This window comes from Plenodomus lingam, assembly GCF_022343315.1.
Source record: "Plenodomus lingam strain CAN1 chromosome Unknown contig_21, whole genome shotgun sequence".
Classification (NCBI taxonomy): domain Eukaryota; kingdom Fungi; phylum Ascomycota; class Dothideomycetes; order Pleosporales; family Leptosphaeriaceae; genus Plenodomus; species Plenodomus lingam.
In genome coordinates, this window is record NW_027093938.1 from 1,405,774 (window position 1) to 1,431,943 (window position 26,170).

The 26,170-nt window shown below is 50.8% G+C and overlaps 9 protein-coding genes across 9 annotated transcripts; 5 read left to right on the forward strand and 4 right to left on the reverse strand.

The window, feature by feature from the left end:
• Nucleotides 1-677: 677 nt before the first annotated feature.
• IAQ61_005342 (uncharacterized protein) lies at nucleotides 678-2,054 on the reverse strand (the record flags this gene model as incomplete). Its single annotated transcript, XM_003837587.1, has 2 exons — nucleotides 678-1,049; nucleotides 1,623-2,054. 2 exons carry the CDS (start codon nucleotides 2,052-2,054, stop codon nucleotides 678-680), a joined length of 804 nt encoding a protein of 267 aa, XP_003837635.1.
• Nucleotides 2,055-2,149: 95 nt separating this feature from the next.
• IAQ61_005343 (uncharacterized protein) lies at nucleotides 2,150-2,545 on the forward strand (the record flags this gene model as incomplete). Its single annotated transcript, XM_066096759.1, has 1 exon — nucleotides 2,150-2,545. One exon carries the CDS (start codon nucleotides 2,150-2,152, stop codon nucleotides 2,543-2,545), a length of 396 nt encoding a protein of 131 aa, XP_065953454.1.
• An 880-nt stretch (nucleotides 2,546-3,425) lies between these two features.
• IAQ61_005344 (uncharacterized protein) lies at nucleotides 3,426-3,797 on the reverse strand (the record flags this gene model as incomplete). The annotated part of the gene is made up of 1 exon (XM_066096760.1): nucleotides 3,426-3,797. The coding sequence occupies one exon, from the start codon at nucleotides 3,795-3,797 to the stop codon at nucleotides 3,426-3,428; it is 372 nt and encodes a 123-aa protein (XP_065953455.1).
• Nucleotides 3,798-4,894: 1,097 nt separating this feature from the next.
• On the forward strand, nucleotides 4,895-7,150 carry IAQ61_005345 (uncharacterized protein; the record flags this gene model as incomplete). The annotated part of the gene is made up of 1 exon (XM_066096761.1): nucleotides 4,895-7,150. The coding sequence occupies one exon, from the start codon at nucleotides 4,895-4,897 to the stop codon at nucleotides 7,148-7,150; it is 2,256 nt and encodes a 751-aa protein (XP_065953456.1).
• Nucleotides 7,151-8,268: 1,118 nt separating this feature from the next.
• On the forward strand, nucleotides 8,269-9,237 carry IAQ61_005346 (uncharacterized protein; the record flags this gene model as incomplete). Its single annotated transcript, XM_066096762.1, has 1 exon — nucleotides 8,269-9,237. The coding sequence occupies one exon, from the start codon at nucleotides 8,269-8,271 to the stop codon at nucleotides 9,235-9,237; it is 969 nt and encodes a 322-aa protein (XP_065953457.1).
• Nucleotides 9,238-10,301: 1,064 nt separating this feature from the next.
• On the forward strand, nucleotides 10,302-11,501 carry IAQ61_005347 (uncharacterized protein; the record flags this gene model as incomplete). Its single annotated transcript, XM_003837584.2, has 1 exon — nucleotides 10,302-11,501. One exon carries the CDS (start codon nucleotides 10,302-10,304, stop codon nucleotides 11,499-11,501), a length of 1,200 nt encoding a protein of 399 aa, XP_003837632.2.
• A 2,110-nt stretch (nucleotides 11,502-13,611) lies between these two features.
• Nucleotides 13,612-15,323, forward strand: IAQ61_005348 (uncharacterized protein; the record flags this gene model as incomplete). Its single annotated transcript, XM_003837583.2, has 2 exons — nucleotides 13,612-13,708; nucleotides 13,762-15,323. The coding sequence occupies 2 exons, from the start codon at nucleotides 13,612-13,614 to the stop codon at nucleotides 15,321-15,323; spliced, it is 1,659 nt and encodes a 552-aa protein (XP_003837631.2).
• A 74-nt stretch (nucleotides 15,324-15,397) lies between these two features.
• On the reverse strand, nucleotides 15,398-16,995 carry IAQ61_005349 (uncharacterized protein; the record flags this gene model as incomplete). Its single annotated transcript, XM_003837582.1, has 3 exons — nucleotides 15,398-16,109; nucleotides 16,156-16,845; nucleotides 16,895-16,995. The coding sequence occupies 3 exons, from the start codon at nucleotides 16,993-16,995 to the stop codon at nucleotides 15,398-15,400; spliced, it is 1,503 nt and encodes a 500-aa protein (XP_003837630.1).
• A 439-nt stretch (nucleotides 16,996-17,434) lies between these two features.
• On the reverse strand, nucleotides 17,435-18,462 carry IAQ61_005350 (uncharacterized protein; the record flags this gene model as incomplete). Its single annotated transcript, XM_003837581.2, has 2 exons — nucleotides 17,435-18,318; nucleotides 18,372-18,462. Coding segments are annotated over 2 exons (975 nt in total), but the record flags the coding sequence as incomplete, so codon positions are not given.
• Between the last annotated feature and the right edge of the window lie 7,708 nt (nucleotides 18,463-26,170).

The following is a 26,170-nucleotide window of genomic DNA, read 5'->3' on the forward strand; positions in this document are numbered from 1 at the left end:
AACACCCTCACTACACACTACGACTCATCACGAGTCCTTCTCTAGAGATATCGCTTGGGCAGATGAGCCCGTCTATACGCACACACCCACACCCCCATAGCTCGTCCGAGTGCAATAGCAACCTGGGACCGTGGAAACGCAAAACGCCTCGCATCGCCTCGCATCAAACAAGCACCAAAAGAAAAGCCCGTCCAAAGGCTACGAGCACGCATCAAACCCCGCCCGGCCCCGTCCACCTTGCCTTCCATCCGAGGCCGTCGAGAAACGGTCCGGGGACCGAGCAATCATTACGCTGGACATCTCATCCGTCGTAGCCCAGACCGCGTCCGTACAAGGGAGGCAGAAGTGGTGTCTAGGAGTGTGCCCAAGAAGGAGGCGCAAAGAAAACGCTAAAATGATGCAGGGGACACACAAGACCACCCGGTCAATCGTGGACAAAGCAAAACACCCATGTCATGCAGCTATGCAGATGCTGTAAACAAGTGAAAGAGTCGGAAAAAGATGGCTGGCCATCATAAAATCTGCATGCTGGCCGTCCGGATATCATCAAATGGAAAAAAAGACTAGGCAAAGAGAGCCAAGTCTTGCTATCAGTCGAAGGGAGTGGAAGATGGTGCTGGCGTTCGAGAAGCCCCACCACGATTAGACAGCCTCGTCCTCGTCGCACTAGACTCAGCTCAGAAGGTGCTCCAGTTCCATGCGCCCTGGAGGCTCTGTGCAAGACTGCCTACGCGCTGGTTCTCGGGGCGCTTTGCTGGTGCAGGCGTCTCAATGGACTGGACTGGAGCCCCACTACTGCCCGAGCTCTCGCTGTTGGTCCGGCTCGAACGAAGGTGTTGCCACTCGCGAAAAGAGCTGTGGCAGCGATCGCATGCACGATGCCATGCACCCTCTGGATGGAACCGCGCGAGCTCATCGAGGCGTACCTGGTTGGCCGAGTGCTGCCAGCAGTAGATGCCACCGCACTTGCGGCAATGGTGGCGACGCTGGAAGAAGCCAAACGGTTCTTGGCAACTGGAAGCGGAGCATACCGAAGTGGAGCCGTCAGCCTGGACAAGTTTCGTCAGTACGATTGGTCTGGAACACGGATAACAGCAAGACAATAAGTCCAAAGAGGTGAGTGAGGCATGGCGCCAGCCCTGCGTCGGAAGCCTGTGTAGTGCGGGGGTCCTTCCTTTCCTCGTGCATGTGCAAGAAAAGTGGGATGCCGAGGGAGAAGGAAGTCACGACCCGACCAACTCTTGCGACCAGCCTCGCTCCTCGTCTCAACAAAGTATAGAGTTGGAGAGTGGTGGAGTACTAGAGTGGTAGACGACTCCCATCTCAAGAGCCGACGTTTTTGATGGGCTCGAGAATGTTGCGATGCAGCGTGCACGAAGTGTTTGGGTAGCTCGGCAAAGGACACCACAGTGGGAAGTGGCGTGGCTCGGCCAATGGCAACGCTAAAGCGATCCACTCGGACCAAGTACGTAAGAGCGGGCTAGCCAACCCAGCCATTCTGGGCACGCGACCGGTACCAAGTCGAGGCCAAGAGCGGCATAGGGAGTGAAGGAACGGGAAACCAAAACGGCAAACGGGATACAAAGAAAGGAAAAAAAAACGTCAACGACAAAACAACGTACCTGCCAGTGGTTGCGCGTAATCGGCCCCGCGACGGGCGACATGGGCGTGTCGTTGTAGAGGCTTTGCATGTCCTCGTTGCCAATGGGCGTCGCATGGCCATCCTGGGCACCGGTGCTGAAGCCGCCGTTGACGTTCCAGCCGCTGCTGGGTGAACTCATGCCCGAATCGACCTTGGGGGGTGACTTGCTGCCTGGCTTCTCCGTCTTGCGCAGCGCCGCCGGTATGCCTATGGCCGTGCGGGGCTGGTAGATGCCCTGATGGCGAGCGAGGGGCAGTTGTGTGTTGCGCGGCGACGTCGGCGAGACGTTGGTCGGCGTATTCATCGTCGTGCTCGTGGGCGAGTACTGCGTCGACTTGCGAAAGGCGTGCTGCTGGTAGGGGGCATGTGCGTGCTGGGACATGGCGGGCGCCGTGGAGAACGTGGTGGCCATGTCTGTCGGCAGCGCGTGTGGATTATGGGGTGTGCGAGAAAAGATGGGCGGGGGAAGCGTGGTGGGCAGGGAGATGGGGCGGCGCAGGCCAAAGAATGTCGCTGATAAGAAGAAGCGGCGGTGTGAGAGCAGTGTCGCGTTGGTTGTTCGACGGTGGCCAGGAATGGATGTTGGGTGTCGAAAGCGGCAGGCGAGAGGGCGACAACAGCCCTAGCGGAGGCGGGAGGCAATCAGTGCCTCTGCAGCAGTGCGACGGGACACCCTGGCTGAGTCGAGAGACCAACAGGGCGAGTGCGGTTCTGGGGTTGGAGGTGACGGGCGTTGGCGATTGGAGGTCGCTGACGTTCACCTGGCCGATAAGAGGACGGGCGGTGGTGATACAGCAGAACGCCGGGGCCGCAATGGGGTTGTGGGAGGTGGGGATGGTGAAGGTGGTGTATGTTGGTGTGGTGCGATGGGAGCCCTCGGCAGCGAGAGTGAGGGAAAAGTGAAAGAAGAAGGGGGGGGGGGATGGATTGTTCGTTGAAGCAAGGTGTCGCGTGAGTGGGGAGGGGGGGGAGGGGGGAGATGAGGAGGAAAATAGCTGGCGGGGGAGGATTCTGGGGGTTGTGGCAAGTTAGATAGGATGCTGGGCTAGGTAGGGTAAGTGGATTGATGGGCGCGAGGTAGCTACACTTGGCGACGATGCAGCTGGGGGCACCGGGTCCGCTCTTCGGCCATTTGCTTGGACAATGCAATGGAAGCGTAGAGTAGAGTAGAGTAGAGTACTCATGGGAGAAGTAACGAATTGTCATGTCCACCGTGCTGGGGGCGAGAGTGCGCCGGAGATGGATGCATCGATCCTGATCCTCTGTGCTAACCGTGTAGAATACTAATCACCACCACCACCACCACCACCACCACCATCACAAAACAATTCCCTCTTCCTGCCCGCCTCTCTCCCTCTACCCTCTCTCCCTCTCTCCCTCTCTCCCCCCCCAATCCCCCAAACACACAAGCACAAACCCAAAACCGAAAACCCGCCCTCCTTGCTCAACCCACTTCCCCCCCTCCACCACCGCCGGCCACAGTCTCGCGCCCCGCTTTTCTCCCAGCCTAGCGCCCTCCTTATCTGCAGCCAATCACACACGCGAAATACTCATCACCGAGGTGCGCTGAAAGCAAGAGCGAGCCGAAGAGAAGAAAATCGGATATTTCCGTCCGCCCAGCTTCTCTCTGTTCCCCTGGCCTGGTTCCGTTTTTTTTTTTGGGTTGGGTTGGTTGGTTGGTTGGTTAAGCGTGCGGGTGCTGTGGGCGTGGGCGGTGCGGTTGATTGGGGGGTTGGGTGGGGTTTGGGTTGGGGACTACTTTACTCCTGTGGTGTATGGAACGCTATTGTGTATGTGATGTGAAGTTGTGGGTTGGGGTTTCGTGCTGGGAGGGCTGGGTGGAAGTTTGCCATGTTGTTGTGTTGGTAGGGTGATGTCTGGACTGTGTTTGCGAGGACAGGGAGGGGGTATGGCATTGCATTGTTGTGAATGTGAATGAGACGACGCTGGGTTGTGGAGTGGAGGGTGTAGAGTTGACTTGTTCTGTTCTGTTCTGTTCTGTACTGTACCCGCTCTCCATCCAGCCAGCAGCCAGCAGCCAGCAGCCAGCAGCCAGCCGCCAGCCGCCAGCCGCCAGCCAGGCTTGAACGGTGGACCGTGGACAACCGACAGGGTGCGCACGGCAAGCTGGACATGGATGTACCCATACCAACATCCGTACAACCCATGGACCACCCACACTCGGCGCCCTAATTCCGCCCAATTGTCTCCCTTGTCCTCTACAGCGCGCACGACACTCGGGGTGGGAATGGGGATCGATTCGAGCAAGGCTCAAGCCGGCGCTGGACAATCTGTGTTTCCTCTAGTACTGCTAGAGTGCTGCTCTACTGCCTATTGTATTGTTTTATGGATGGGGACCATGTGCTATTGCTTGCATCACCGATCGACAATACAATAACAACAACCCCCCCCCCCCCCCGGAAAAGCTGCGGGCTGGATCTGCATGTTGGAATGGATGTCCTGTCATCATATGTGTGGGTACTGTGGAGGGGGGTAGATACTATAACATCATGATAAACGACAAGACTGTAGATCGTGGACTTTGTGGACTGTAGACTGTGGATTGGTACACAGACCCTACAAGGCAACACAATCCAATTAAAGTCAAAAAAAAATAATCCATCGCCATGACATGACGCACATGCTTTCTGCCCTCCCCAACAGATCTTCCGCCCCAAAAAAAGCCATTCGTTTGTGCGTGCGTTTGGCGGCGGCGGTGTCGGCGAAACACTGAGCCGAGCTTGAGCTTGGGTTAGTAGGGCGGGGGCCAAGACGTGCATTCGATTGTCAAATACGAGGAAAAGGTCCAAGGGGGTAAGGGCGAAAGGGGAGGGGAGGGGGGGGGATGTCACGTGCAAGTGTGGCGCAGGACTCGAAAAGCTTACTACTCTACTATACTACTACTCTACCATGCCAATAGACGCCACCTGCCACTGTGTCCTTTCCTGTTCTGTTTTGTTCTGTTTGTTGTTTCCCCCCACTCGTTTCTCAGCCGAGGCTCACATGTCCGGCGGCTCGTCTCCTCGCCTATCGAGCGTCCAAGCCTCGAGCTCAGATGGGAGCCCATGGGAAGGCTCCTTTCCATCTCCAAAATGCGGGGAAATGCCCTTGACTTTTGTGGGGGGATTCCAAAGAGCCGCATGTCGCATCTGACTCTTCCCCGTCGTCTTCCTACACTGCCCTACTTGACATCGCCAGCAGACCACTGAGCATCGTCACCCCCACCCCATCCGAGCCACATTCCCACCGAACATGCCAACCTTGTCGTCCACCACGCTTCCCTCTGAGCCGGTCTCACCCAAAGCCACTCCCTTACCCCCGCTGCCCTCAGAAGATCCGCTGACTCCCGCACAATGGAAAACCCTACTGGCCATGTTAGATGCTGTCGTGCCGGCGATCAAGCCTGTCTCCACCGCCAATCCGCGCATCGAGCTCGCCGTGCCAGATGGCGAATACTCGACCGCCGTGACCAAGCTCAGAAGCCTGGCACCCGACACCGATCCCAACGCCGACGAGGCAGTCACAGAATATCTCGAGGACCATGCCAGCAAGAACCTTTTGTTCAAACAGCAGCTGCAACGGCTCTTTGGAGTATACATGCCACAGAGCCAAAGAAAGGAACTATGCATGCTGCTCACCGTCCTCGACACAACACCCGGCTCTCTCGCCCTGACTGGCCATGTCACGCCCATCAGCTCCCAGCCCATTCACGTGCGCGAACGCATCATCCAAGGCTGGGCAAAAGCCCGCCTGCCTCCTATGCGCACCATTCACCGCTCTTTGACCATGCTTGCAAAGCAAACTTGGATCCAGATTAGTCCTACCATTCGTCGCCTCATTGGCGTGCCCCGCGTCCCGACTGGCATGCGCCCTGGAAAGGGCTTCGACTATGAGTTTCTCCAGTTCCCGCCGGGGGACAAGCCCGAGGTCATCGAGACGGATGTGGTGATTGTGGGTAGCGGGTGTGGAGGGGGTGTGTGTGCGAAGAATCTGTCGGAAGCTGGGCACAGGGTGGTTGTGGTGGAAAAGGCATATCATTGGACGCCGGATCATTTCCCCATGAGCGAGGACAAGGGCTGGAACCACTTGTTCATGAGTGGCGCCTTCATCTCGAGTGACGACTCTTCGCTCAGTGTTGTCGCCGGTCAGGCGTGGGGCGGGGGAGGGACGGTGAACTGGTCTGCCTCACTGCAGACCCAAGGCTTCGTTCGTCGAGAATGGGCCGCCAAGGGCCTGCCCTTCTTCACCTCTGCGGAATTTCAGGAGTCGCTGGATCGAGTATGTGCCCGGATGGGGGTATCCACCAATCACATCAAGCACAACCGCGGCAACGAGATGCTCCTCGAGGGCGCGCGCAAACTGGGCTGGTCCCACAAAGCCGTGCCCCAAAACACCGGCGGTCACCAACACGACTGCGGCTACTGTACCTTTGGCTGTGGCTCCTGCGAGAAACAAGGACCCGCCGTGTCCTTTCTCCCGGACGCTGCGCGCGCAGGCGCCCAGTTCATCGAGGGCTTCCACGCCGAGAAGATTCTCTTTTCCGACCACAAGGGCACAAAGACCGCCACAGCCGTCCAGGGCACATGGGTCTCGCGCGACAGCAACGGCGGCGTCGCGGGACCACCCCTCGTGCGCCGCAACGTCCTCATCAAGGCAAGACGCATCATCGTCTCCGCGGGAACCATGCAATCCCCCCTCCTCCTCCTGCGCTCCGGTCTCACAAACCCGCACATTGGACGGAACCTCTACGTGCACCCGGTCATGGTCCTCGGCGCGATTCACAACGAGGTCATCAAGCCATGGGAAGGCGCCATCCTGACGGCGGTAGTAGGCGAGTACGAAAACCTGGACGGCAAAGGCCACGGCGTCAAGCTCGAAGCCACAAACATGATTCCCTCCTCCTGGCTCATGTGGCTCGACTGGAAATCCGCGCTCGGCTACAAACTCGACGCCGCACGCTTACGACACATGGCCGGATACATTGCCATTGCCCGCGACCGCGATCCAGGCCGCGTCTACCCCGACCCCGTCGACGGCCGCGTCCGCTTCCAATACACACCCACCGCCTTTGACAAGCGCAGTATCCTCGAAGGCCTCGTCGCCCTCGCTAACATCCAATACATTGAAGGCGCTTCCGAAATCTTCACCGTCCTCCCCGGCACACCTCCTTTTATCCGCGACCCAGCCACCCCTTGCTCCCCCGCCGGCATCAACGATGCCCGCTTCCAAACCTGGCTCGACGGGATTCGAAAGCGCGGGTTCCCCCCCGAAGCCGTCTTCGTTTCCGCACACCAGATGGGTACTTGTCGCATGAGTAGGCTGCCCCGTGATGGCGTTGTTGATCCAGAGGGTGCGGTTTGGGGGACCAGGGGGTTGTACGTTGCCGATGCGAGTGTGTTTCCTAGTGCGAGTGGGGTGAATCCCATGGTGACGAATTTGGCGGTTAGTGATATGGTTAGTCGGCGGGTCGGGGGTGGGTTGGCGAGGGCGGAGGGGGCAAGGTTGTGAGTTGGGGTTTGTTGTTGTCGTCGTCGTTTTCTTTCCTCTTCTTCTGCCCATTAACAGTCTTCTTTTGTTTTGTTTTCTTTGGATGGCTTGTTGGGTGGGTGTGCTTGGGGTTGGCGTTACTGTTGGCGTTGGCTTTTTTTTTATTTCGTCTTGGGCTTTGGGATGGGTGGTGGTTGTTGTTGTTTGTGGTTTATATCGTTGTTGTTGTTATGACTGCTACTAGTCCTACTAGTCCTACTACTGCTGCTGCTGCCATCCTTCCCAAATCACCCCCACTCCCACCCAGGACCAGGTTGCTCGGTATTACGACTACCATTCAATTGTTTGGCTTGGTAGTTGTCTAGCTTCCCATCTCACCTGATGATAAAAGGACGAGGAGGACGGAGAGGGCGATATCATGCATGGAATTCCTACACCGCGCCATCCTCAGCCTCAGCCTCGCCGTTATTTCTAGGCTGGCGCTAGAGAAGGGTTGGTGGTGGATGTGTGAGGTGGTCTGGGCTGGTGACGTCATGTGCCTGTTGCGGGGAGTGGCGGGTATGGCGGGTATGGCGGGTATGGCGGGTGGCTTTGGCTTTGGCTTTGGGCTCTGGCTTTGGGCTTACGATTCAACAGTGGTGTGTGCATGATGGAGCAAGTTGGGTACTAACTCGTATTCTGTAGCCATCTATGAGGCTGTTGGGCTTGGCCTGTTCGAGGCAGATGGCCTGCAAGCAAGAAAAGTGGGCAAGGCGAGCGATGTGGGAATGAGGGTTGCGCCTTGCGCCCTGTGGGATTGTGAAGCGCGCGGTGCGAGATGGAATGGAGAACGAGCTGGATGGGTGGATGAGGGGACGAGTGTACAAGAGGGAGGCGAGAGTTTGGGTCATGGAGCACGCACGCCATGGTGGAACAGCGTTGTGACTTCTTCACATGCTCGATGGCTTTTGTTTCGTCATACCCACTTTGCATCACGCCCACCACCTACCGGTACCGTGTTGGGCTCGACCTGGCTCGCGCTTGTGAAATACATATCCTGGCTATACACACACCGACTCTCATCAACCAACACAACCACCACCACCCACACCCACACCCACACCCACACCCACACCATGACCCACACCCACACCCACACCATGACCAGCGTCCTCAAGGGCGGCTTCGGCGCCCCAACCAACCACGCAAACAACAATGCCAACACGGGCGGCACAGAATTCCTCAACGTCATACCACCCCTCGGCAGCGCCCTCGACGGCTACGACAACACCAAGCCATGCAGTCAGCAGACCATGCACGTCCCCCAGGCCTTTCGCGACGCCATGGCGGTGCGCGAACACGTCTACGGCGAGCAAGGCGTGCCCCTTGAAGCCGAATTCGACCAAGACGACGCCCGCAGCTGGCACTGGGTCGCCTATGCCTCTGTTGCTGCTCACTCTTCCACCCCGCCAAAGAGGCTGCGCACGACTTCGCATTCCAATACGCCTGCGGATGATGCCCGTCGTGCTTCTGCTACGGCTTCTAGAGTCCCTGTGGCTACGATTCGTTTGATCCCACCGCCCCACCGCCCAAACAAATACACCGCCCTCACCACAACGACCACCAAAACCACACCCAAACCCCACGACAAGCCCCACGACAAGCCCCACGACAAGCACCCCGACGCAGATGCCCCCGACTCCATTGCCCAAGACCATCATCCGCTAGAGCCATACGTCAAGCTCGGCCGACTCGCGGTCCTAAAGCCCTACCGCGGCCTCGGCCTCGCCAAACTCCTCATCAACACCGCCCTCGACTTCGCCACCTCCAACCCCGACAAAATCTACAGACCGCCGTCGCCGACCGCGCTCGAAAAGGCACAGATGCAGGGCATCCACCGCGAAAAGGAAATCACCTGGCAGGGCCTCGTCATGGTTCACGCCCAGGCTCCTCTGGCGGCCATGTGGGAGAAACATGGGTTCCATGAGGAGCTGAGGAATGAAGAGGGTGAGCCCGAGGTCTCGCCGGAGCCGCATTGGGTGGAGGAGGGGATTGAGCATGTTGGCATGTGGAAGCGGTTACCGGTGGAGAAGCGCAAGAGGCTGTCTGTTTCGTCGGCGGACGGGTAGACTTGAGGGTGCGCGACGAGGGACTATCTGTCTGCATACCTGTCCCTTTGCCTTTGCCTCTCGCACGAGTGAGTCTACCTTGTTGGCCTGTCAATTCTCATCTCTCATCATGACACGCCAAGCCCGGTTCTGACACACTCTCCTCGGCACAACTCACTCGCCATGTCGATCTTGTTACCTCTTCATCCTCCTCGGGGCTTACCTCCCTTCTCGGCCTGGCTTCTCCTTCTCAACACTCTCTGCGCCTTGAAGTTTTTCGTCTTCGCGGCCTCTTTTTCGTTTTCTTACAAGATCAACATCGCTTATACCCTCTCTCGTCTCTGTTTATGACGCAATGAAGATCAATCTCTCCCCTTTTGGCACTGGCGGATTTGCGCAGTTGGGTACTGTTCTGCTTGGATGAATGGCGGTATAGTCGGATTATTGTTCATCTGGGTGTTTTTTATAGAGCAAGTTAAAAGAGTTTGCATTTCTTTTAGTAGCGGGGGCGAATTATTTTTGAACGAGTGGGTAGGTAATGGGGTTGTTTGGTTTTTCTTCTTGCAGTCTGGTTCTTGTGCTTGCTTGGCGAAGCTTTTTTGGGCGTGAGGGTGATGGTGATGGTGAGGCTCTGCGGAGATGAACGTTTAAAAGTGGTGCTTGGCTGAACTTCTGGAATTGGCACCTGTTAATGTTCAAACAGGCACGGCTGCGCATGTCGACATGATTTACAAAGACTTGCGATCGTGGCTTTGCAGTCGCGCCTTTCACCGACTATCCAGTCAGTCGGCACCATCATTCGCAAGCGTCATCACATAGAGGCACGTGGGTTGATGGGACAAACGACACGCGGCAATGACCCCAAGGCAAATCACCAGGCTACTTCCCTGACTCTCGGCCTTTTGCGACAAAACTCTCCATTTCTACGGCGATGCTATTCACATCTTACATGATCCGTGCATCTCACCCCCTATATCACGAACCTGCCCGCCTGCGAGGCTGCAAACTTCCCTCTACTCCCACCGTCGCGCTCTACTTCCAAAACAAGTTCCTCCTACAGACTCCCTCTGCCTGTGGCCTTGATCATGGTTTTGGCACTTTCTTTGCTCGCGGTGGCCACGACCATTGCGTTTGGCCAACCTGGATATGGGACTCTGCTTCCCGATCCAGGCAATGACCACCCCTTCAAGGTCGCTGTATCGCACTTTTCTCTTACGGACAATACGCCCAGGCCCTCATATGCCAGCGGCACTCCGGCTCGCACCATCATGGCCAGCCTGTTCATGCCCGTTGCTCGAGATGCCTGTGCCTCGGAATGCAGGAACATTTACATGCCTGGCAAGACGGCGCGCGCTTCAGACGAACAGTTCATTCTAAATACTACGGGTCCCGTCTTTGGAACGATGGAGTATAATGCCTGCTGTGGCAACAAGAACAGCACCATTGACGCCTCCAAGCTCAAGGTTGTGGTCCTCGAACCGCAGGTGGATACCAGCCGTCTCCTCTACGTCAACATGGCGCGTTTCATCAGCGCAAACGGCGTCGTAGTCATCCTGCTTGACCACCCGGGCGACAGCCGCATCACCGAGTTCGACGGCAAAGGCAGCCTGCCAACAATCTACAACAACGGCACCGTCCCCCTGTCCAACCTCGCCCCACTGACTGCCTGGAACAAGACCGTCGTCGATGCGTTGGACACCCGCATCGCCGACATCCAATTTGCTCTCCGTCGTCTCGCCGCCATGGACCTCCAGTCCTTCTACCCCACCCTTACCTTCAACTCCTCCCTCGACACGCAATACTTCGCCGCCATCGGCCACGGCTTCGGCGGCACCATCGCAACCACCCTCTCCCTGACGACCAACCGCACCCGCTTCAGCATCAACCTCTCGGGCTCCCCACCAGGCTACAGCTCCTACGACGACATGTTCACAATGGCAACCACCTACTTCTTCGGCCGCTCCGACTACACCCGCGCCGACGACTTCGCCTGGCCCCGCCTCTGGCCCCAACTCACGGGCATCGCCACCGAATTCGACCTTGCCAACTCGGCAATCTTTGACTTTTCAGACCTCCCCGTCGTCGTCGAGGTTGCGCGCACGCATGGCAAGGAAGGGGTGCGGGGTGCGGGTGCGCGCGGGATTGCGCCTGCGCCTACGGCGCGTGCGAATCAGGCAATGTTGTGTTTTGTCGAGGCGTTGGTGCGGGAGAAATTGCTGATGCAGGAGCGGGTTGTGCAGGGCTGTTTGAGGTTGTTTCCGGAGATGACGCCGTATGCTAGATGAGGGGGTGAGGTTCTGAGGTGGGGTAATTTTTTTGGGGGGGGGGGGAGGGTTGACTAGGGAACTAATGGACATGAGTTTTAATGTGGGCGTTATAGTTTTATATACTATAATATACTATAGTATAGTGTAGTAGGTTTTACTCTCTTTATCTTTTGTCCTAGTGTCTTTTTCTTCTTCCTCCCGTGCTCTTCTCTGCGGGTTTCGCGGGTAAGGTTCTAAGGTAGGGTGATTTTAGGGGGGGGGGGGAGGGTTAACTAGGGAACTAATAGATATAAGTTTTAATATAGGCGTTATAGTTTTATATACTATAATATACTATAGTATAGTGTAGTAGGTTTTACTCTCTTTATCTTTTGTCCTGGTGTCTTTTTCTTCTTCCTCCCGTGCTCTTCTCTGCGGGTTTCGCGGGTGGAGGGCTGGATGGGGACATGGACGTCTGGGCGTGGGTGTCGGGAACACGTGGACGGATGCATGAGCGAGGTAAACATGTGCTACACCTGACACGTGATGTGTAATAGACAGCATGCGCAATCCTTGTCCTGTGTGCGATACATCTAGGAGTAACGCCCGCGGTGTATAATAATGCGCGCGATTTATAGTGGACACGGTTACTATGTTGTAGAATGGAGAGTAGTAGTACCGTTGTATCATCTTCTACTTGTGCTACCACGGCCCTAGTCTATGTACGGTACGGTCCTACACACAATATCTTGTTCTACCGTACCGTACCGTACCGTACCGTACCGTACCGTACCGTACCCACACGAAACAAACCCCAGATTCCAAAGAAACAACCCCTCCTGCTCGTCTCCAGCCATCTTGCTTTCACGCGACCAGGGGCAGAAATGACGGTGATATCTCATCGTGTTTATCTATCCTCTCCTACTACTACCAGCCTCTCGCACTACTCCCCCTCCAACTTGCGTCGCCCTCTTGACAAGTTTTACACTGGAAATATATACATGGATGGTACGGGCACGCTGCTTATTCATACCACACATGCATGTCCCACAGACTCGCGTCCTACACCACGATACCGCTGCATAGGGTGTGAAAGGATGAGAAATGTACGGATCTACCTCGTACCGGTGTACGTTTTCCTGCGTGAATGGCGCGGTATGGCGTTGCGAGGAGTTGCCGCTGCGACAAGTACCGGTACGATGACGGTACGGGTACCAGTACTGTTGCTGAAATCTTATGGCGATGTGGTTTCTCTTCTTACTCCTACACCCCGCGCAAGTGCAAGGATTGTCTCGTCGGGTCGTAGGTTGCACCTAGGAGGTAAGAAGTAGGAAGTAGGAAGTCCCAGCGTACAAGTACAAATGCGGAATCGTCTAAACACAGGTAGGTACCGTAGCGTGGCGAGTGGAAACGCCAATTGCCTACCAGACTGGATGCAGTAGTTACCGTCATACTTCCATACTACAACCACAACCACAACCACAACCAAACCACAGCCAAACCACAGCCAAACCTCAACTTACACAACATCCACCCCTCCCCTCCCCTCGTGTCACTGCCGACGATCCCCATTTCCCAATTCCACGCCCTCCCATCCCAACACCGGACCCAACCGGCAAATCCTCCCCTAGCCTCCGGTCTCCCCTACTCCCCGATGCCGACCTCCAATCGCGCATCCACATGGACAAAAATAGTGCACCTAGCCATGGCCATCGTACCGTACAGCACGGCGTGCTCTGCGATTAGCGCCAGATGAAGCTTTTTCGCCGGTGGGGTGGCTACCTGTACTATTGTATACACTGGTAGGGCGGTGCTTAGCTCGGCGATACGGAAAATAAAAGCGGAGCTCGTGCGCGTCCAGAGTTAAACCACTTGTGCGGTACGGGTACGCAGCGTACGCAGGTCGTCATTGCGGGTGTGGGATTTTCGTGGTGGAGACGCTGTACGGGTTGGGTGGTTGCACGGGGGCTGAGGGGGGTCACTATTGTGCGTGGGTCGTGTTCGGGTAGAGGAATGGGTGTCTGTGATGGAGGGTTGGGGATTAAATAAGGGAGCGTCGTCGTTGATTTTGGGCTGAAAGTCTGCTGGCTTTTTCAAGGACTGTTTGAGGTGAGATTTTTGCTCATCTTTCTACTTCTTGGATATCATGATGGGGTCTCCGGTGCGCGCTGTTGCGCTGTTGAGTGTTGTGGTTGCCACTGCAGCTGCGTTGTGCGATGGTGGTGAATGGGATGTTATGGTCGTTGGTAGGTTGCATTTTTGCTGGAGTTGCTCGCAACAGATTGCTAACTAGACACAGGTTCTGGGCCAGCAGGTATCGTGGTAGCCGACCGCATGAGTGAAGCTGGAAAGAAGACGCTGCTACTCGAGCAGGGCGGGCCATCATACTACGTCACCGGAGGACGCGCGCGGCCAGACTGGCTCAACGGCACAGAACTCAGTCGTGTCGATGTCCCCGGCCTCTACAAGTCCATCTTCTCGACGCCGGAGGGCGGCACTCTCACATGCGGACCCGGTGTAGTCAATGCTTTCCAGGGCTGTACCGTTGGCGGTAATACGGCGATAAACGCGGGCTTGTTCTTCCAGCCGCCCGCCAGTGATTGGGACCGGTACTTTCCTGCCGGCTGGAAAAATGACGATATGCAGAGTGCAATCCAGAAAGTACGGGCGATGCAGCCTAGCACGGACAATCCGTCGCAGGATGGGATACGGTATCTCCAGAGTGGATACGAGGCTGCCAAACAATGGCTGGTGGACGGTGCGGGATATGCAAACGTTGGATTGAACGATGGCCCGGAGAAGCATAGCAAGAGCAAAGTCTTTGGCCATACAATCTTCAACTATGAAGGCGGACAGAGGAGTGGGCCGGCCAAGACATATCTCCAGGCTGCGCTTCAACGACCAAACTTTGCTTTCCGCACCGGTACCAAAGTCGTACGTGTCATACGCAACGGCGAGTGTGCGACTGGTGTCGAGACGCAATCGACCAGTGGGGAAAACACAAACATCTGCATCAAACAGGGCGGGAAAATCATCCTCTCTGGCGGCCCTCTCCTCAGCCCTCAACTTCTCATGTGGTCTGGCATTGGCGACCCGGAAGTCTTGGCCAACCTCACCACCAGCGGTCATCTCGCAGTCTCCCCGCAAGACTGGATCAACAACACAGCCGTGGGCGACAAAGTGTTCGACAACCCCAACACATTCATCCAGCTCAAGGCTGACACCATCTCTTCCTTTGAATACAAATACGCCGACCCCACACCCGACGCTCGCGACTTGTATCTCAACTCTCGCTCTGGCCCTTACACATTCGCATCCCAGACAAGTGCATTCTGGGACTTTATCCAACAGGGCGACGAGCTTGTAGGCTGCCAAGGTACCATTGACTCATCGGGATCAAAAGATCACCTGGACAACGGCACCATTACTCTCAACGTCTACGGCACATCTGGTTTCCGCTCCTTGGGCCGTGTGGGTGTGGACGCGAAAGGTGTCGCATTGCCAACTCTTGTACCCTACACTAACAGGCTCGACGCCGTGGCCGTAGGCACTCTCATCCACAACATTTTTCAAGCCCTGCCCCCGACTTTGAACCCGCTCAATGTCGCGAGGAATTCCACTGTTGACGAGTTGACGACGTGGGTTAGCTCGCCAAGCAAGTACACGCTGGGCAATGTCCAGCATTGGAGCAGCAGTTGTAGGCTCGGGTCTTGTGTGGATCTGGATACAAAGGTCATCGGCATGGATAATCTCTTCGTGGTCGATGCCAGTATCGTGCCGCCGCTGACTACGAACCCAGTCATGGGAATCATGATTGCCGCGGAGAGGGCCGTGGAGCGCATTCTAGGTTCTTGGAAGTAGTCTCATTCTCTCAGCATCGTATATATAGTCATAATGAACCCCATGTCTTGTCGTCCGAGGATATTCAAAAGACATTAGACGCGGCAGAGAGCTTCTTCTGCTTTTCTGGCATACTCTCGTCCAATACTCCACCGCACATCGAACCAATCCATGATTTTCATGAATTCGACGATTTCCTCGGGCTCCATCACTTCCTCGGCCATGAACTCTGATGTCTCCAGGACGGCGATTCCGGCACGAAGGACACAGCAGAGCCCGGCGAAGGGAAGACGTTGGATCTCCTCCTGGGATTGAATCTTTTGAATGGCGATGCGTACCATGTCCCACGACATTCGACGCGAATACTTGAGCGCGAGATGGGCTTTTGTGTAGTCTGGTCCTGGGACAGTAAAGTGAACCATGTTGTCCGAGAGATGCGTCATCTGTGTTTGTTGCAGGAGGATGTGAGAGAGAAAGGCCATGGCTATCGCATCGCAGTGTAGCCAGGTGTGCGGCTGTGGTTTGTCGACAAGTACCTTGATACAGTCTGCTATAATGTCGTCAATTTGATCGTAAGACTGCTCAGGTTCAAGTCCGTGCTGACGTGCATAAACATATTCCAGGACAGGCCCGGCGGCTAACGCGACAGCGGCTCGGATATGCACCTTGCGCGGTGAGATGGGAGTCTCCTGGGGAGAGGGTGCTGGCATTCCTGGAATCAGCCTACCGGCGATGGCCTTGCAAGTGGGGTTGGTAGAATGCAAAATAAGAGAGACGGGATCCGACAACATCGACAGTGAGATGAGACTGCCACGACTTAGCTCAGCACTACCTTATTCGGAGTGCAACGTACCGATCCAACATGAGCATACTCACTTGGAGCCACTCCGTCAATGCAATGGCCTCTTCGATATTGTTCTTTCTCGCATCAGATTCAAGAAGCTTGAGCAGTGATGCGCAGCTTGCTATTGTCTGGACTGCTTGCCTCTGCATACCATGGCCAACCTCGTACACGGCAATCAGCATGCCAACTTGCACGCCCCCCAACTCCAACTCTGGCCTACTTTGCAAGACCGCAAGCAGCAACTTCAAGGTGCGATACAGCTCACACTTCCTGATGTGATCAGTATTCCCGCAAGTGCGTCTCGTGACTAGCCACAAACACAGCAGGATTAAAGGGTAGTTCACCCTCTCAGGACGTGGGGTCTGCATAACCAAATCGTTTGCACAACGGTCAAGAAGGTCCTGCGGAATAATGGGACACCACTGGGAAATACAGGGTCCAAACTCGGCCAACACAACAGCCATGTCGACGTCAGCATGGTCCAGGATCTCGTAAACAAGTGCAGACAGTTTCGGATTGGCAGTAGAAATAAGCGGACCTTCCCGACATGCCATGACGGTATGCAGCAGCTCGGTCGAGCCGCGTTGCGAAATCTCTGTGTGGAAACAGGTATCAGAGTGCAATATCAATGTCTCAGGCTCCCGGTACTCTTGTCGTGCAGGTTCTCTGTACGGCGTGTAGTCGCAGTGCCGACCTTTGCTAAAAGCGCATTAGTCTACAGGTCTTTGCTGTAGCCCATGACGCTTACGCAGCACATCTCTGACATCGTGGTAGATTGCGGTCACATCTTTGCTTCCTCACTCGGCAATACGCGCATACATTGGAAGCTTTCTCTGTGACGGCGATCATGAGTGCTGCAATGTGAGTTTGAATAGAAGAGGGTGTAGGGGTGCTGAGATTGCAGTGGAGACGAGTCTATGCAACGGTGATAGACATTCTCATTCCACACTGGAATACAACCAAAGTCCTGGCTTGTCGAGATGGTTGTGTATGATTGCGTAGAGGGAGGAGACCCGCGGAAAGGAATGTTGTGCGGATTGGACAGCGTCAACTAAGCCATTTCAGGAATAGCGTTGTCGCAGTGACACCGGCATGTATCGGAGACAGGCGCCAGCTGAACCAACACCAAAAGCCATAAATCGAAGCATGATCAAGCCATTCAAGTATCAGCTCGAGCAAATAGTACATGAAGCATATGGGAGAGTGGCCGAATAAGAAAGCTCAAGTGTCGTGAGATCGATGACATTTACTAGGGCAGATCTGCCTACAAATGAGCTTTTGATCGTCATCAAGGTGTTGGAAAGGTATTGACTGCTAATCGGAGTTTGAGTAGCTCGCCTTTTTCAATTTCTTCTCTCTTTCCACTCAGCTGTTCCATGTCCCAGTTTGCGCTGATGTACCTTCCACCTAGCCATTCTCTTCGCCCCCTCGTCAGCCATACCATAGTATCGCCAGCGAGTGCCGGTTCGTCGTTGAGAATCTCATGATAGTCTTCTGGAAGCCCTAGAGCAAGCTCAGTCTTGACCGCCCCCGGATGTACAGCAATGACAAGCATGCTGTCCTTTCCAGCCCCATGGTCCTTGTTGACATGCTCTGTGAAATGCATTCCAGCCAGTTTTGCACCGCCGTATGCGGTCCCATGGGCTGGCGTCATGAGTGCGCCCATTGAAGTGACGTTGATAATAATCCTCAGAGTAGACTTCAGCAGTAAAGGCCAGAAGGAGCGAGTAACCAGGTAGACACCCTTGACATTGACTTCCCAGTCGCGCCACCAATCGTCTGGGTCCGTATCTGGTATACCTGCAAATGGCGAGAGGTATCCTGCGTTGTTGATGAGGACATCCAAACGACCATCGAAGATTTCAGAGACGTCTCTTGCCGCAGACTCCACACTCGCGCGATCTGTCACATCTAGTCGAAGGGTAACGACACGTGGCTCTTCCCTACCCGCCGATCTGGCTGCTTCGATGATTTCGTCCACAACTGGTCCCAGAGGAGAGCGTGCGCCTAGGGCGATTCCTGCCGCACCGGCCTTGGCATAGCTGAGTGCTATCACTTTACCGACACCCTTTGAGGCACCGGTGATGAAGACATATTTTCCACTCAGATCTGATCTTGCAGGATCGATATACGGATAAGTGTCGTGGTGGATCGTCGGCGTAAAGTTGAGCCCTGGCGCGCTTGTGTCAATTGGAGATGGTGATGTAAAGATCGGCATGACATACCATTATTCAAGTATGATTGTCCCAAGTCTTGCGACATCCTGAGTAATTGAAAGATTGGAGGTCGGTTGCTGATGTCCACAGCCATGTGTCGCTATCGAGGTAGTTGCACGACCCACTTTCGGCTAGCTTCGACTAGGGTCGATACCGGTATTGCCCCCCAACATACTTCACATATACCTGACATGTGACATCATTGGTCCTATACTGACGGTTAAAATAGAGGACAGCCTTCACTCCATTCATCTGCGCAAAGCCGTGCACCACCTGATCGGTATCACTCATGACTAGCAAGACTGGCTCATTGTCTTCAAGACTGGGCACTCCACGATAGACATGATGCTAATGCGCCCAACGGACGATAGCCTCGTGAGTATGGTAAAGTCTAAGTTCTTATCGAAACAAATTCATCCTGCAGTTCTCTATGACTTGACGATAAATCTTCATCCTTATTCACTACGGTAAAAAATTGTTTACTGTAGAATGGTACGCTAAGGGTTTACTATATAGGTGTAAACTGCCCTTATATATACCTGTAAATTAGTTTAAAGTAGTACTTTACTTTTATTAAAGTAGTAGTTTACTTTTATAGTAGGGGCTTAAATTAAGTATAAAAAGTAGTTTTATTTCTATTATACGTTATAATACCTAACTAAGACTAAAAGGGGTAGAGAAGATTAGCTTTATGCTATACGCACATATGATATAATATTAAGTCATGATATTTTTACTAATAGGAGGTGGTGATAGAGGTGGTGAAGGTGGAGGTGGCGAAGAAGATTAAAGAAAGGAGGGGTAAAATACTTAAACAGTTAGTAGGAAACTAGTTATTACTACGTAATACTAGTAGATTACTAGAAGTAGAAATAAAAGTAAAATACATAGTATAGTAAACCCTATTTAGGTTTACTTCTTCTACCTAAACCACTTCTTAGTCTACTTTAGATAAATATGGCTACTGTAAACCGGTTTTGTACTGTAGTGATTGAATTCGCAAGCCAGTCCGAATCTTTCGAAAACCAATGTTGCGATATGGATATTCAGATCCTGATATTGCGCAGCATGGAGAAGGAAAAGCTTAGGACCAGATTTCAACATCGAGTTACCCAAAAAGGTCGATTGATCATGACACAAATTTGGCTCGGACTCAAGATTGGGGTTCTTTTAATTCCAGCTTCTCAATGACACAAAGACAATATTTGTATCACCTCGTGGATATCAATACGCGAGGGCATGGAGTGTGTAGTACTCACTGTTAGGATGATGCTTCTTTAGGGACAAGATGTAGTCCTTCATGTCAGCCGACAACGGCAAAAGCCGGACTTTCAACTGGCAATCGGAAAGGTGAGTATCTGCAGTTCAAGATCAGTTGGAATCATGCACATATTACTGATCAACTCAGAATTCCCTTTGAATTTCCTGGAGAGGAAGTTGACATTGCTTCCTTGTATGCCTCATTCCGGTGGGCTCCGTAGCTGTGACCTGGTTAATGTACAGAATAAGATGGGCTTGAGCTGTCTGGCAAGTAAACAATGCTGTAAATTTCGATCGGCACGTGCAAGTAACAAGTGATAGATGGACCATCTTGGACTTTTGATTTTTGCAGTCGTTAGCGAGACAGGACGTGCAACATCTGCAGCTTGGGATGGTGTCACTTCTAACAAGCCCCTGTCCCCTTCAGCTTTCATCGCACAAGTCTAGAACTGCTCATGGTCCTGCAGGGGTTGAAGCCATCGAAGAGAACATTTTGCACCCCCACGGCTGACTTAACCAAATAAACATCTTGTCAGTTACGGCCGTATCCCATACCCTACCCGTGATGCCGTTCGTTGACCGATCAGCTCCATAGGGCACACTTGCAGACAAATTAAGAGCCGCATTCTGTCTTTTTTTAGTCGTCATCTATTTCTCGCGCGGAGTTGGATGTACCAGGACATCTGATTAACGATAAGACACACAGCATTACAAGACTATCTCGATAAGCGTTTGCATCTGTAAGCCTTCTAACACCCGCTTCATTTAGCTAGTATTATCAAAACATTTCAGCCCCGCAATAGATATCAATATTTTCCGCTTCCAGAGCATCCACCAAGGCCCAACGAAGGGACAGTTTCGGGAGTATGCGTCATAAACGGGATTTCATTAGCAATGGTTAGGCCACAAGTTCTTCGATCTGATCTAAGTGGGTATTCGGCTCATGTACCACTTCACGAAGGGTGGTTGCAGAGGCTCACTGGAAGAAGGCATTCTTCACGATAAGGCAATGCTGACAAAATCATCTATCAATTGATGCATTGATTTGTATAGTGGATGATTCATGGTGCTGTTCCGTGACTCTGCTTTCTAAAATCCAATATCGTCGGTCGGAACCTATCTAGTGTGCTTTTTCAAGGGCGCTAACAAGGCCGACCAATCCTCCGACAAATACGAGATTGTTTGGGCTAGCAATACCTACATTGAAGCACATTTGAAGCAATTACTCTATTGCTATGGTGTATTCAAACTGCCAACCAAGAAAGGAATTTGTATCATCTCCCCAATGGCACCTTGATACCTCACTACCGTCTGCATTTCTGACACGGCAACGATTCGACCTTTTTCGGGAGAAGCTGTAGCATAGAGCGCCATGATGCTGTTATCGAAAGTGATTGTGTCTACAGCTTTTCGATCTGCGGTCGACTCGTGCTTACACTTGCGCTAGACCGGGGGGTTCGAAAAGACGACAATATGTTCATTTTTTTATGATGCGAGCAGGTAGTTGCGCGTTTCACGTACCAAGAAGACAAGATCAGGTTAGGTTGTCTCCATGAAGTGCTTGTACACAGGTCCTTGGATGTGAGATGCCCGAATATACTGGTCCGGAAATTGATCAGGAGATAGAGATCGGCAGATATGGCTATTTTCGGCTCTGCTCTGATCTGTTATCGTTATTCTGACCTGATGGACACACCCTTGTCTTACGTATGGGGGAAAGTGTGGGGTGAAGAATACCATAATCTATTGCAAGCCACGTCCGTGGTCAAGGGTCATGTATGGGGAAAGTTTGTGATCACTAGACAGGGTGAAGGGCAGACAATAGAGTTCACGATTGCTTACACAGTACATAATATGGTGCGCGTCGTACTTATGTAAGACTTCGGACTTCCTTAGCGTTTATATGTACCGGCAAGATTGATCATTGGTCAAACCATAGCTGATCCATCCCCCCTAGCCCCCCATATCATGAGTCGGTGGACGAGGTACTGTACAGGTCGTGCGCCTGCTAGTTCCCGTATCACACCGAACTCGATCGGACCAATGTGCGGGTGACGATTACCCATGGAAATCAGTCAGAACCCAAATTTAATTTTCGAATTTCGAAGACTTGAGAAATGACGCTCACAATTCAATCCCCAATAGCTAAAGCTAGAATCTGGTGCTCAGCAGCCTATTTGGAAGGGCATACAAAGGAGTATAACTTTGCTGACTGAAACCTTTTGTTTTAGAGCTTTTGTGGCAGGGTGGGGATATGTAATAAATAGCCAAGAGAATGTTGATGCACTTCGGAGGAATGGTACAGTGCCTACCTAGCTACCACAAGCTTGAATCTCCGACCAGGCTTAAGCGGCTTAGCATTCACGTTTACCGATATGTCAATTTTCTAATCACCGAACGAAAGTTCGAAACACCATTTCATTTTTTAATCAACAAAGTTCAAATCCTTCATGTGCACTTTCAAAGAGGCTACTAAGCACACGATTTAACACATGGTGGTTGAGCTTAGATGTCGGGGGCTGAACCTTGGAGTTTTCACGATATAATGGTACGGGAACTAGCAAGCATGCAGCTTGACGTGCGGCGCATGCCTGACCTTTGCAAAGCTTCACTGGAAAGTGTGACTACGCGCGTATCCGAAAAAGCGCCTAAATGAACGTCCGTACCTTCACTACAATACCAGTAAGGGCGACTCTATACAAGTTGCATAGGGTTGGTTGCTTTGCCTCAACAGTGCTTTGAGGTCACAGGACAAAAGTTCATGCAAATTTCGTCCGTCGGTGAGCGATGTGAGCTGGCCAAGCATTTGATCGGATTACCATGTCTTTTGTGGCACATGTGATCATATAACATACACACAGTACGTACATATACCCTAGTTTCACCTAATTTGCCGAGTACCCAGACACAGGCCCGTGCTCAAGTGATTCCCACCCCAGCAGTTCACCCTCCATAAGCTCGATAAATATGTAATTTGAAAAGAGTACAAAAGGAGCTTCTTTGTATTCTTTGCAACAGAGCGCATAGTTTTATGTTACGATTTACGTCTTTTACATATCAAAGAAAGGAACTTCTCAATGTTTTGACCCATTAACGTGATCCACCACCGAGCGCCCACCCCCACCGAGCGCCCACTAACACCAAAATCACTAAATTTTCAACACTAAATTTCTTAACAACTATAGCACCTATTAATAACGCGCTTGCAGCAATTAAATCCTTAACTCTTAGAGAAGATTTTATATACTTAGAAATAGTAGAAAAGTATAGTTACTTATAGTTAACCTTATCTAGATACTACTAGAAAATTTAGTAAGTATATACTACTACTCTACTAAATAGTTAAATACTTAATACTCTATAAGAAAGTAAGCTTATAAAGTATATTAAAGAGCTTTATAAGTAAGGATTACCCCCTATATAGACTATTATTTAAAATTTTATAACTAAAATAATAGGGAATCTAGTAGGTAAAAATTAGGTATAGCGCTTTATTAACTACTATAATATTAATCTTATCTCCTATTAGGCTACTAGGCTTAATTATAACTGCTTTAAAGCTAATTCTACCTTTAAGTATAGCTTATACTTTAAGCTTTTATACTAAAAAATAAAGTAATATAATATTAAGAGTTAGTATATCTCTAATATAGATAAGAAGGGTTTTCTTATTAGAGTACTATTAAAAACTAAATATATATTTAATAAGAGCACCTATAAGTAGAGAAAGATTAGAGCTATACTCTAGAATAGTAATAGGGAGTAGATTACTACTATAGCTTGTATATGCGCTAATAGTACTACTCTTACTCTTACCCTTATTTATTAGTCCTAATCTAGAGCTTTATAGGATACCTAGTTATAAGATTTTAACCTATTATAATACTAAGCTTTCTTTATAGGATTACTAAGTAGGTAGATAAGCTACACCCTAGGGGTATCCTAGCTTAAGGAGGTGTTTAATTATAAGACAAAAGCTAAAGCTTATACTTTATACTAGCTCCTTATCCTTAATAGCTATAGATCTTATATAATAATAGAGTTTATTAAGTACTATAATAAATATAAGATCCTACTTATAATATATCTCCCTTATAGCACTTATACCCTTTAGCTACTTAATATTATAGTATTTGCTCCCTTTATAGCTTTATATAAAGCTTAACTATCTAGTTTTCTAAATAGCTTCTAAGGGCTTATAAGTATTACTAAGAGGGATTTCTACTAGTTATTTAATACTATATAAAGTAATACCTTTAAGGAAAAGCTAATATTAATAGCTTTTAAAGTAATAGGTATCTTACTACTTAACCCTAATATTATCCTTTTAAGGTTTAAAGCACCTATAAATAATAGTAACTAGCCTTCTTTAAGTAATAGTATAACCTTAATATTAAGTATAAGTAATTAGAGAAAGATAGAGTAGTTACTCTATAATACTATAATTAATATCTATAATAAATAGTTAAAGAAGCTTAGCTAGATAATCTATACTATATTAGTAAGAAATACTCTACTTAACTATAAAAATAAACACCTAAGGGCTACCCTAGCTAATAAGAAGAAGCGTAGGAAGCGTAGTAAACCTCTATTATTACCCCCTAATAATAATTATAGTAGTAGTGCCTAATTTATTTTACTATTAAAGGTAAAGTAAGTGTTTAAGCTTTAAGAGTAAAAGAACCTTAAAGAATAGGAGCTATAATACTAAAAAAGTAAGGTAATTAAGCTTTATAAGTAATAGAAGCTTACTAAAGCTTAACTTATAAAGGAGTGTTACCTAAATTAAGTAATTACTAAGAAGGAGTAGAAGGAGAAAGCTACCTAAAAAGCTACTATATATAATAAGTAGAAAACTACTAAGTAACTAGAAAAGTAACTCTAAAATAATATTAAAATATCCTAAATAGGTAAGAGGTAAATCCTTAAGCCTCCTACTATTATACTAGCTAAGGTAGTTAATAAGGAGCTAGTAGAAGAGGATATAGTAGTAGAGGCAACTTTATAGCGTAGGCGCCTAATTAGACCCCCTAAAAAGCTGCTTATATAATCTAAAATATTTAATCTACTTTAATAGATCTAATAATCGCAACTCTAAGAAATCTTGTAATAATAGCTATTATAGGTGGCGCAATATCCTTATTTAGTGGGTGGTGGATTTTGGTGTTGGTGGGCGCTCGGTGGGGGTGGGCGCTCGGTGGTGGATCACGTTAATGTAGGGCCGAACTAGGATGATCATCTACCCGTTGGACCACAGCAAGCGATCCCCTCACTTTAGCGTAGAGTTACATACTACTAGCGTCGAAGTCTCCATCCTTCGATACACAATTCCTGGGGCAGATATGCATCACTGAATCGCGATTTTTTTGCCGCATGCACTTAATCATCAAGGCCACTGTCAAAGAATGAGCCTTGTAGTGCTGACTAACGACAGACCACTAGTGATTCTTGAATCGCAAAGAGGCAAGCTCAAGCTCATGGGTACCTAGACCTATGCCAGTTCGTCTATTGCTTTTTCATTGCACGAGTAGCCTTGGTGTTTACTATCTCAACAACTTTAACTTTAAATCCTCTAATCCCTTCTCACCGCTGACTCAGTGCTGGAACTTTCTACAAGAAATCTCTTAGGGCACGCAGACATTAGCTAAGATTCCAGGGAAAGACACAAGTGAGTGAAATGCGCGTAGGATTATGCACGAAGGTGAAGGCTTTGCCAAGAATCTATTCTATTGCAGTATCTTCCATTGACACCTAATCATTTGGGAAAATAGTCATGTACCGTAAATGTTTATGTTCCTTGACCCAAATCCTTAGATTAGGTGAATGGAGTTGCATTGTGCGGTTCTGGCATTCCTCAAGGAACTAGCTCCTGAAACCGAAGTCTTCTGAAGATTTTTTTGCAAAATCGTTTTGACTCTTCCAGCTGAATCTTCTCTCCTTGGCAAATTGAGCCAGATGACACTATACGACTGCAAATGCTGTATGAATTCACAATGGAGTGCTTGGGCCATGAGAAGGGCCGATTTCAGACCTTACAAATCCGACTACAGCAACAACGGCTGCTCCCGTAATCTCAGGTACACTCTCAGGCCCTTACAAATCCTAAGCCCTTAGGTAGCAAGTAACTGCTGGTTACGGTCGTAACATGAGGCAGACTCCACTTCTATGGACTTACAAATCCGTAGTCCAAAACAGTAACTGCGGGTGCTCCCGTTATCATATTCAGTTACAGCTTACAATTGGTCCAAGATGTCCCAAGCTTCTTTGGGGTTAACTGTCTATCACCAAGTTATACGGTACCAGAGATGCTTTACCTCAAGTACTTAACATGTCTTTACCACCCCATCTGTTCATTCATCGCATCGACCGCTTAGTCGTCTCTGTTCAGCTTCAAAACACTGGCTCTTACAAAAATTGCGAAAATGCCGTCAAGTACGAAGCCTAACCTTCTCACATGGGCTGTCTCCACTCTCTTGCTACAACCATGGACCGTCAATGCGCAAGTCTCAAACAGTAGCTGTGGCTCTGTTATTGAACGTGATGTTCTT